Source organism: Pelmatolapia mariae, linkage group LG2 (genome assembly GCF_036321145.2).
Source record: "Pelmatolapia mariae isolate MD_Pm_ZW linkage group LG2, Pm_UMD_F_2, whole genome shotgun sequence".
Taxonomy (NCBI): domain Eukaryota; kingdom Metazoa; phylum Chordata; class Actinopteri; order Cichliformes; family Cichlidae; genus Pelmatolapia; species Pelmatolapia mariae.
The window spans coordinates 28,459,673-28,471,470 of record NC_086228.1 but is presented as its reverse complement, the minus strand read 5'-3'; the positions used below and the strand labels follow the sequence as shown (position 1 = coordinate 28,471,470).

Genomic DNA, 11,798 nt, shown 5'->3' with positions numbered 1-11,798 from the left:
GATAGATTCATTTCAATTATGCAACACCTTCGATTTGATGACAGGGACACGCGGGCAGAACGGGTGAAAACAGACAAATTTGCGGCGATCTCCGACATCTGGACACGCTTCAACGAGAACTGTGCTAAGAGTTTCACTCCAGGAGAACACATGACCATAGATGAACAGCTGTTCCCTACCAAGGTTCGTTGTCCATTCACACAGTATATTGCAACCAGGCCAGACAAATTTGGGATCAAGTTCTGGATGGCCACGGATTTGGACACCAAATATGTCTGCAGTGCATCTCCTTACTTGGGAAAGGACCCCAGTCGTCAGAAGGGAGAGAGGCTGGCAAAGAACGTGGTCATGAAACTGATGGAGCCGTTTTTGGATGATGGGAGAAACGTCACAACGGACAATTTCTTTACTTCACTGTCACTGTCGCACAGACTGCTGCAGCGCAAAACAACGTTACTGGGCACGGTGAATAAAGTCCGGCGTGAACTTCCTCAACTTGCAAAAGATACTGCAAAGCGAGAGGTATTCTCCACTTCAGTGCTTAGAAGTGGCAGTGTCTCCTTGACAATTTATGCACCTAAAAAAAACAAGACTGTGTGTCTTCTAAGTTCCATGCACCAAGACGTGACGATCGGTGACGGCAGAAAGAGGAAACCCAACACGATAACAGACTATAACCACATGAAGGTATGTGAATGTGTGTACAATTTTACACCAGTGCTACAATGTTTTCTGATGTGTGTTATACAGGCCTATAGAAAAAAAACATATACTCATGACTCTCTCTCTCTGCTTTTACAGTGTGGTGTAGACGTGTTGGACCAAATGGCATGGATGTATTCCGTAAGAGCAGCAACACGCAGGTGGCCAGTAGCGGTTTTCTACAATATGCTGGACCTGGCGGCGGTGAATGCCTACATTTTGTACAAGGCATGTACAGGGTGGACAGGCAAAAGAAGATTGTTTCTGAGTCTTCTAGCTCAGCAACTTCATTGCCGATTCATGCAGCTCAAGGAAATATTAGCACAGAGGCAGGCTGCTGAAGCTGCTGCAGCTGCTGTGCCAGGTACTGTAAAGACAACACAGTGACAGGTGCAAGAGAGCTGCAACAGGAATCGCAGCAGGTTTACCTGTGCAACATGTCAGAAATTCACCTGTACCAAATGCAGGGATGATGGACACTGGGTCTGCAAATGCTGTAAAGTTTGAAACACTTTGAAATAAAACAGACTTGTGTACCCATATATTGTGAATGTGTGTCTTTTGTATGTAGGTTGTAACACAGAGGTTTGGCCTGCCTTGGATCTGAGTAAACAAATGCCAATGTTGCACAAACACACACACACACACACACAGCAAACCTGCATTTATTTGTCCCACAAGTGGAAAATCTGCATTGTCATTGCAAAAAAGTGGACAGTGCAAGACAAAAGCAGCTAAATAAAAACTGTACAAAGAGCACGGTATAGAAAGTGCACTATACAAACAATCTGGAAACATAAATGTGGACACGTGTATTCAAAAATATTGGTGTGTGTATAACTAGACTTTATGCATATTATGTAAGGTGTGGCTATATAAATATATGTACAACTCTGTGTATATGTGTTTATGGACAGGCATGCAATGTTGTGACAAGGATTGACAAGAACTAACATGGTGTATTGTACGCTGCAGGTAAGGAAGGAAAGTAGCCTTGCAGGGAAGGAAAGACCTGAATCTCTCATGGTTGGGGGTTGGGGGAGGGTGTCTTTGCACAGCAAAAGCGGGAGAACAATGGAGCTGAAGACCTGTGAAAATCTCAGCGGGGTGCCAAGAGGTGTTAGGGTCGGGGGGAATTTACGCAAATTTGCGCAGGCTAGTAAATCTAGTAGTAGGGACTTGCACCAGGGAAAAAAAGGCTCAGTAATTCTAGTGTTGAGTGTGATATTATTGAAGGTGCTTTTTTTTTTCTTTTTGTTTTGCATATTTGAATCTATATTTTATTGTGTTGTGGTTTGCAGTGTTTTGTGTTGTTTCACTTTAAATTTGTTTAAAAGGAAAAAAACAGAAAATTTAAAGAGTTAAAAGTTAAATTGTAAATAGTTTTTTTTTTTGTATTTTATAATTTATTTGATATTTAACATTTATCATTTATAATTTATGTGGCCTGAATAAATAAAAGCATATGTAAATAATAAACATACATAGATAATAAACACGTTTTTTCATTAGTAATTTATTTTTGTGTATAACTTTATATTGTTGCTGATAATAAATTAATTAAAGCAACAAAACAACACAAAGAGCTCCTTGGGAGCTGAAAGAGTCTGCTCTATTTAGTGAGCCGAGCCAAAAGAGCCGGTTCTCCAAAAAAAAAAAATGGAATTGCCATCAAAACCACTGTCTGTTGTTGGTTTAAGACAGACTGTTTATGGCTGCAGGTGCACAGACAATATATTACAGATAATATAATCATTAAGTTATTTTTTTCATCGTGTTCTCACTCACCACAAGTACATATGCTCTGTTCTTTGGAGACGTCACTGACGTTGTTCCTGACTGAGCAGACCAGATCTCCTGAGATGTGCTGTTTCAGAGTGATGACGTTAGTCTTAATATTTCCAGAAAGGAGCTCAGCATCTGTCAGTGTGCGTCCATCCGGAGTCCAGCTGTACTGAGGACTGTCCCCTCCCTCAGAGGAGCAGGACACCCTCATCTGTCCCAGGAATTGACACTCAGAAACCATCAGGACAGAGGTCACAGGAGCTGAGAGAAAAACACAAAGATGACTTTTGATACCATAATAAGATGCACTTTCATGTGCCTCAGCACTTGATGCCCCTAATCTCTCACATGGTCTGCCACTTGGCACTGAGTTTCTGTAGCTACTGAAATCTTCCACTTTGCAAAAATATCACTTACAGTTGATTATGGAATATCTTGGAGAGAAGAAATATCTCAAAATAACTTGCTGCAAAGGTAGTATCCTGTTACAGTAACATACACAACCTCAGTGAGCTCATTGGAATTATTCATTAATTCACAAATGTTTGTAGAGGCAGACTGCATGGCGAGGTGCTTGGTTTCATACATCTGTGTCAATGGAACTGAAACCAGCTGAATTCCAAGATTAAGAGATGTGACCCAATACTTCAGTGAATGTAGTGTGCATCATGTAGGTTATCATTATTTATGGCTAATTCATATGCTAATTCGAAACAGGGGGTTCACAAAATATACGTATCTGAGATTATGTATACTATATTATAAAGATATCCAAAGCAATATTGCATTTACAACAATTAAAGGTTGAATTTCCTGATGTTTACCTTGAATAAACAAATGTAAAGTCCACATGTCTGATATTCTTCCATCTGAATCAAAGGTTTGAAGGGTATAATCACCACTGTCATTCCTGCTCAGGTTATTGATCCTAAATGTTCCATTACTAGGAAAAAAGACAGCTCTATATTCTATGGTATTAGAAATAACCTTATTATTTCTGACAAATAGTATTACTAATGAATTCTTTAACAAATGGTATCTAGGTATTTCTGAGCTGCTGTCCATTAGCTGGATGTCCACAGTTCCTCCCAAAGCTCCATAACACTGAGCTCCATACTGTCTGCCATCACAGTAAGTTTCCATACCTGCAAATTTTGAAACATTAAAAAAAGAAAAACATTTGTGACTTGTTAGTTTCTACCAAATAAATCACAACAAAAACTGAATTAACATTATCAGCAAACCAAAATTTACTGACGTGAGGACTTTCATTTACTCAAAAAGGTATTTCTGTATTTTTGTTTTTACCTAATATCAAATTATCTTTTGGATAATCCAGTGTTTTGATTGAATGGTATCAAATTATTTATGTTAGCACTACTGGCCTAAATCTGTCAGCTCTTAATATTTTACTCAGAGTAGGTAGCATTTTTGCAAATTGTAGGTAATAGAGGCTCAAGACCAAAATGATGCGTCCATAATCCCAAAGTTATCAATGTCCAACCTGTGTCCAATCATGTGTCCAACCTTTACTAATATATTAATAATTAAGAAATACAGGTAGACACATTCTCCACATTTTAGACAAATGCAAAAACTAAAGTATTTTCATGTGAAAAAAAGGAAAGAAATGGGTGTTTGTCAAAAAGAAAACAGGAAGACATATTTCAAAAAAAAAGACTGCACAGGACAGACATTTCTGAAGGTGGCATTATAAATGGAAAAGTAATGCAACTGATACATTCTTCAACATATCAGTAGTCACGACGTGGCATAAATAACCTAAGAACTGGATTCCTAGTAGCATCCAATTAATAAGTTAATAAGACACGTTCTTCAAAATCAGGCAGTCGATCAAAGTAACAAATAAGCTTAATGTCTCTGATAAGGACGGAAAGAATAAAGTCCTTTAAAAAGCCAGAACTCACTTAAACACACTGCAACAAGGCTGCCAAGGTGCATAGTGGGCTAAGAATTTACCACTGCTACTAAAACTGGTAAAAAGACAAAAAAAAGGAACTAAAGCTCTGTTTAAATGGTCATGTACTGCAGATGGAGCCAATAGATTCTTACATTGATTTAATAAAATAAAATACAAAAAACAGATATTGTAACTTTGTGTAAGTATTTTTGCTGCTTTAACATGTCTGAGGGCGATGATAGGTATTTTGTACAGGTAAAAAAAGTATTAAATGATGAGTGTCACATGTAAAAAGAATATCACACCATGAGACAGTCCCAGTAGAATCACCATTAATCCCAACACAGCTTCCATATCTTCTCACTGTTCAGTGTGTTTCTTTATTAAATGCATGCACATATGTCCAGCAGTTAACAGTCAGAAATGTCTCCTGCTACTGATCAGCTTCTTTTAAAAAGCTCCTCACATTAGAAACGGAAGCAAAACCAACATACCAAAAACCCAACAGAAAGACTGTTCTCACTCTGTGTGTGGAAATGTGAAAAAGGAAGTACAACTAGCATGTTCATTACTTTGCAGATTTTTTTTTAAATTATTACTCACACTGTCACTGGACTATTTTTTAGATCGGTAACAAACTAACACTATCCTGCCCATCACTCAGTGTCTACCACAATGTCATGTAGTTTAATTCAATTCAACAGCAGCCCCATTTATATTCCATCTTAAGTCCATATTTTGGTGCTGATACAAAGATACACACATCCGTGAAGAAAAAAAAAACACTTTTAAAACATTTAAAAATGTACATTTTCAGTTCAGGGATTTGGTATTTATGGTATTTAGGCTTATTAGTGGTTTGAATTGTTGTTTTTGCCAATACTTCTTTATTTATATCAATGCAAGTTCTGAAAATCTGTATTGTCTTAATGCATTCTCAATAATAGCTGTTTTTCTCCATCATCATTATTTTTTCCACAAAGAGGAACCTGAATTAACATGGTCAATAATTAATTATTTAAAATAAGACTACACTACTGATGATTATGAGCATGACAGTTTGACAGACTTTAATAGGAACTTCCACGTTCTGGCAACCTTCAGATAAACTACTCTATTTTACTGAGATGCAAAAAGGCACAACTTACACTGTCCATGTTTCCTGTTAGTGATCAGCTTCAAATCAAAATATGTAAATTTAGATCTGTTAGAATGTGACTACTTTCACAGTATTTCAGTATTAACTACTGAAAGCAGCTGTCATTAGTGATCAGTTTCAGATAAGAATGTGTGAACTCAGAAAGACAGGAAGTGATTAGAAAAGGGCTAAAGAGAGAGAAAAGAGAGAAGTTGTCTTTCAGATTAGACATACTAATACTTCCAAACCAAATGTGTAATTTTCTTGTTCAGCTAATCATGCACTTTCACTGACACTGTAATATTTACAAATAATTTTTTTAATAACTAATAACTAAATAAAATTAAAATAAAAAAGGTAAGAGGTTAATATGTATTTTGAAACCAGTTTAACAAAGACATGATACAAATTACAATTTATATTCAAGTTTAAATTACAGATTACTTCAAACCTCAAAACACATTCGTAGACATCAATGATTGTTCTGTTGTTCACTGGTTTTGAAATGTTTTCTGAAGTTATGTATGTTGAGGTTACATGTTAGTTAGTTTCACCATACAAGTAATTTTGCACAGAAAGAAGTGAAGCAAAAATAAGTTTCAACATACACAGCACAAGTGTGCATGCAACTTTTACCATGCAGAGCCTCTCCATGATTGTTCTTGGTTATATTCTGCTCCTTTCTAGCTAAACCTAGACTTGTAACAATACAATTACAATAAAGCTCCCTCTCATCATCACAGCAAGTGCCTGCATTTTGTGTCCTTTCAAACAAACACCACATGACTGCTGCCGTCGGCTGCCAGCCGTGACTGGTGCCGTTTGTGTCTGAAAACTGCATTTAAATTACATTTACATTGTAGATAACTGAATGCTTTTCTAAAATCTAAATAGATTTAATAAATAAAAATGGTAAAAATGGTACATCTTCCATCATATTTTCTTATTAATAAAACAGTTATGGAGCTAATTAAACAGATTAAAATTACTCCATCTGAAGAACCTGGATCTCAGGTCAGCCTTGCCACGCCACTCAGCTCCCCTGGATTCTCGTCACTCCCCTCTCAACACTCTGTGTCCCCTACTGCAAGTAAGAATTGCTATACTTACTACTTACCATTTCAGAGCTACCTCCACTACCTCCCTAACTCCGCTGTCTTCTCTCTTCAGTGTGACTGTTCCCTGCTCAGCTACACTCTGCATCTCAGGCCCCGTTCCCTCGTCCTTGCCACGTTTCCCAGGCCACGCCACGTCAGACTCTACGTCTTATTGTTTTTGTCCTTGCTATGTTTCTAGCGCTTAAGCGTAATAAAATATTGTTAAACCATCTGCAGTCTCTACTCTGGGTTTCAGTTCAGTACAGACCACTCGGTCCCATGACAATTCATGTCCATGTCTATTATTTGATTCTGTTGCCCACTAAAACCCTTTCAAATTAAAAAAATAAATAAATAAATATTTGCGCTTTGAGGCCAATTTTCTTGTGCGATTAAATGAGATTAATTACAAATACTATAATTTCCATAATTTTTTTTTAAACGAGTCCCACTCCTAATATTTATCCATCTGCTGTAAAAGTATGTGATATCAATATATATACAGATTAGGAGCATTTTCTTAATATTTATTTTCTATTGAAGATTGTTTGTTCTGTAATAGGACTATGTATAGCTAATATCTTTAAACGACAAGTTATGAAAATGAAAAGTCAGTCTGTCAAAGGGCATTAGAATTGGTGTGTATCTCTATAGGAAGACTTGTCGTGATTCATAGTGTATAATTCTTTCTAATCTATTAACATGGAAATCTTCCTCAAAATCCTGTTTTCTGCTGCATCAGAAGGGGTCAAGCAGGCAACTTGTTGTTGTCTACTGTATCACAAATTCTACTTTATCGTTTCCTTCAAATGTGATGCTAGCTTCCAAGCAAATACCAGCTTTACACTTAGTGAGGTCAGAATAGCTACTCCATAAGATAGGAATCATAAGGCTCACAGGATCAGAGATTAAAACATTTTCAACAAAGAGCTGAACCAGACTTTCTGTATAGGCGAAGTGGACCTGCAAATCGACAATATATTGCTTTTAAAAAATTTGCAGACATACGAATTTCTCAATCCACCACATCCCAAAAATAGTGGTGGAGAAACTGAGATCTGCTGACGACCTTAACAGTCACCAGATCTTCAGTATTTTAATGAGCCCTTCCATTCTGTGTCTTCAGTTTCCTGTTCTTAGCTTACAGGAGGAGCATCGCAGCAACAACAGGGGCAGTAGAGTGGCTCCAGCAGAGTCTACAGGCAGAATTTTTAGCGCATGTTCTTATGAAGCTGAATATGCAATGGATAACAGAAAAATATCTTTTACTTAATTCCACCATAAGATAAAAAAAAAGAAAAAAAGATTTTCTGCCAATTGTCAGTTATCAAATCTGTATCTGATCTCTTCTCACACTTTAACAAGATTAAAGTTTTATTGGCATCATTTTCCCAAAAATTAAGTTCTATTGTCCAACACTACACCATTTTGTGAACCACTTTGTGATTTTTATCTGTGAAAAGTGCTAAATAAGTTAATTTTACTTAATTACCACATAGAGAAAAAGATATCCACTTTTAACTTCAATGTTTAAGTTTAACTTTAGTTCTTTTTTTCTCTTTTCATCTATAGCACCAAGTTTTTACTTCTGTGTTCTCCATGGTCTCTTTTCTTTGACTCTTCCTGCATGGTTACCAGAAATAAACTCTTTTATTGGCACTTTATTCACACACTGACATCACATTGTCAGCTATATTGTTGATTATTTTAAAATGCAGCAACAAACAACAAATGGTGAAAACATCTGTACACAAAATGTCTGTGAAGGTTCTCAGTCATCCAGGTCATCGTAGTCTAAGGAGCTTGGAAAGATAAGCGTCTGGACTTCTTTGAGTTGCTTGAAGATGTTTCACCTCTCATCCAAGAAGCTTCTTCAGTTCTAAGGGTCCAATTGGTGGCTGATTAGGACCCACACCCGCTTTCACACCTTGGCTCATGTGATTAGGTAGAGGATCATCAGGGGGTCCTTTGTCCCTCTTTGGGGGGACACTCCCACTGGGTTTAAATCTGGGACTCCCCACCAATTGCACCCTTAGAACTGAAGAAGCTTCTCGGATGAGAGGTGAAACGTCTTCAAGCAACTCAAAGAAGTCCAGACGCTTTTCTTTCCAAGCTCCTTAGACGATCTGTACACAAATGTATCCTTCAGCACTACAGATGAAATAATTAATTCAAAATAAAAGTATGAAGGAGAAAGTCTTTTTTTCCACTTTGATTATATTTAAGAGGACCTAAATATTGTGAGATTATATTATCTTATACCATGTTATACTGTTTTCAGAGAGTCATCGCCTTATTTGTCTGATTAGAAAAGAACAGAACATACTGCACAGGAAGTCAAGGTCATAACTTAGGTGCCCTAAGAGAGAAAGAATGTTTTTACGACTAGGTGGGGGCCACTAGAAGCTATAAGAGTTTGAGTAACCCTCCACCATCCAGATGGTTTATGCTCAAAAGTGTTGAATTGTATTTAATAAAATAATTGTTGATTGAGCATTTATACACCGAGTATTGTCCTTCCTTCAGCCCAAAGATTGAAAAAAATTGGGAGATTTTAACAATATAAAATTACAGAAATTACAGAAAGAATCACATTTTTATGGAAATTTATACACAGTTGTTTTCTTGTGGAAAAATGTGGAATGAATTAAAAGGAAAGGAAAAACACTCTAATTCTTATTTCCACACCTACACAGATATGTGACAAATGTACAGCAGGTGAAAGGTGACACTAGGTGTTGGAGTAAGGACTCATTTCAATCATGAAAACAGAGTTATCTGGAGATACCATCCTTTGTGGGACAGTAGAGTCTTCCAATATTGTTTTTTTCTTCCAAGTGAACCAGATCCAAATCCCACTTAATGACAGAATTATCACAACAGCTTTCAAACCAAATATGAACCAGGAAGTACCTGTGTTAGACACAAAAATGTTTATGACAAGTTAGAGCTGTGAAAGAAGAGTCACTGTAAAGTTTTCAATTTTAGTCTCCTTACCCACTGCAGTTGGTGTGACTGGTGTAGGTTCAGTTGTTGGTTTAATACACAGGCTGTTACTGTCTGCATGCACCCACCCTAATATCCGTGTCCCATTGATTGAGGTGCAGTTAATGAAGCCTATGCATGAAAATAAATCATGCATGTGTTAGACACAAAAATGTTTATGACAAGTTAGAGCTGTGAAAGAAAAGTCACAGTAGAGTTTTCACTCATGTACCATAGTTTATAGAAAGAAAAAAAATACATGAATGAATGCCCTTAATCAGAGTTCATTTTTACTCATTTATATACCATGTGCCATCACTGATGGCAGTTTCATTAAAGAGGGTTATCTGTTTTCAAAACAGAAAACAGGAAGCTGTATTTCAGAAAAAAGAATCTGCACACAAACCGGACGGAGATGTTCATTTCTGAAGGTGGCATTAAAATGAAAAGGTAATGCAACTGATACATTCTTCAAAATATTTGTAGTCACCGCATGACTTAAGTAACTTAAGACACTATGTTAGTCTCCTTACCCACTGCAGTTGGTGTGACTGGTGTAGGTTCAGTTGTTGGTTCAATACACAGGCTGTTACTGTCTGCATGCACCCACCCTAATATCTGTGTCCCATTGATTGAGGTGCAGTTAATGAAGCCTGTGAGCAAAAAACAGATCATTCATGAAAGACCTTCAAAGTGAATTAGTCGTTATTATTGACTTTTATTCAAAATGTTATCACTCACTACAGGTCTTCTGTTCTTTGGAGACATTACTGACGTTGTTCCTGACTGAGCAGACCAGACTTCCTGAGACGTGCTGTTTCAGAGTGATGTTGTTACTCTCATTATTTCCAGAAAGGAGCTCAGCATCTGTCAGTGTGCGGCCATCCAGAGTCCAGCTGTACTGAGGACTGTCCCCTCCCTCAGAGGAGCAGGACACCCTCATCTCTCCCTGGGACAGACACTCAGAGACCAGCAGGACAGAGGACACAGGAGCTGAGAGAAACACACACAGATGACTTTTGGTATTATAACAAGATGCACTTTCATGCACTGTGCTTCCTTCTATGTAACTTTACATGGTCTGTAACTTGGTAGCTGATTTTCCATAGTTCCTAAAATCTACTACTTTGCAACACTATCAGTTATGGAATATCTAGGAGGGAAGAAATATCTCAAAATTATTTGCTGCAAAGGTAGCATCCTGTTACAGTAACAAACACAATTTCAGTGAACTCTTTAGAATTATTCATTACTTCACAAATGTTTGTAGAGGCAGACTGCATGGCGAGGTGCTTGGTTTCATACATCTGTGCCAGTGGAACTAAAAACATCAGAATTCAAAGATTAAGAGATGTGGCCAATACTTTGGTGAATGTAGTGTGCATCATGTAGATTATCATTATTTATGGTTTGCTAATTCAAAACAGGGGATCCACAAAATGTACGTATGTGAAATTCTGTGCTCTATGTTATAAAGATAACCAAAACAATACTGCATTTACATCAATTAAAGGCTGCATTTCCCAACATTTACCTTGAATGAACAACTGTAAAGTCCGCTCGTCTGATGATCTTCCATCTGAATCAAAGGTTTTAAGGGTATATTTACCACTGTCATTCCTGCTCAGGTTATTGATCCTAAATGTTCTATTGCTGGGAAAAAAGATGCGAGATCTATGTTCCATGGTATTATAAATAACATAACTTTTTTTGACAAGTAGTATTACTTTGTAATTCTTTAACAGTTGGATTCTAGGTATTTCTGAGGTGCTGTCCATCAGCTGGATGTCCACAGTTCCTCCCAAAGCTCCATAACACTGAGCTCCATCCTGTCTGCCATCACAGTGAGTTTCCACACCTGCAAATTTGAAACATTAAAAAGAAAAACATTTGAGATTTGTTAGTTTCTACCTAATAAATGACAATAAAAATTTGATTAACATTTTCAGCAATCCAAAATTTACCTGATGTGAGGACTTTTACTTGTTAAAAAGTAGTTTTAGTATTACCATGTTTATACCTAATGCCTAATTATGTTTTGGATAACCCAGTGTTTTGATTGAATGGTATCAAATTATTTGAAGTAGCATTACTGCCATAAATCTGTCAGCTCTTAATATTTTACTCAGAGTAGGTAGCAGTTTTGACAATTGTAGGTAATAGAGGCTCA

General features: G+C 37.0%; 1 protein-coding gene and 1 long non-coding RNA gene across 2 annotated transcripts; one reads left to right on the top strand and one right to left on the bottom strand.

The window, feature by feature from the left end:
• The first annotated feature begins 348 nt into the window (after positions 1–348).
• Positions 349–973, top strand: LOC134637012 (uncharacterized). The gene is made up of 3 exons (XR_010095045.1): positions 349–522; positions 609–687; positions 802–973. It is a non-coding gene; the product is annotated as an uncharacterized LOC134637012 (long non-coding RNA).
• A 7,865-nt stretch (positions 974–8,838) lies between these two features.
• LOC134634266 (uncharacterized) lies at positions 8,839–11,313 on the bottom strand. Its single transcript, XM_063483382.1, has 5 exons — positions 11,163–11,313; positions 10,370–10,621; positions 10,162–10,281; positions 9,641–9,760; positions 8,839–9,556 (listed from the first exon to the last, which is right to left on the bottom strand). Exons 1-5 carry the CDS (start codon positions 11,311–11,313, stop codon positions 9,375–9,377), a joined length of 825 nt encoding a protein of 274 aa, XP_063339452.1. The 3' UTR covers positions 8,839–9,374.
• Positions 11,314–11,798: the final 485 nt, after the last annotated feature.

Excerpts from the sequence above, each read along its gene's own strand:
- LOC134634266 (XM_063483382.1), bottom strand. The coding sequence starts at position 11,313 with ATGGAACATAGATCTCGCATCTTTTTTCCCAGCAATAGAACATTTAGG. Across the intron at positions 10,282-10,369 it reads CAAAGAACAGAAGACCTGTA|GCTTCATTAACTGCACCTCA; the intron begins GTGAGTGATAAC and ends TTTTGCTCACAG. Across the intron at positions 9,557-9,640 it reads AGTCACACCAACTGCAGTGG|GTACTTCCTGGTTCATATTT; the intron begins GTAAGGAGACTA and ends TGTCTAACACAG.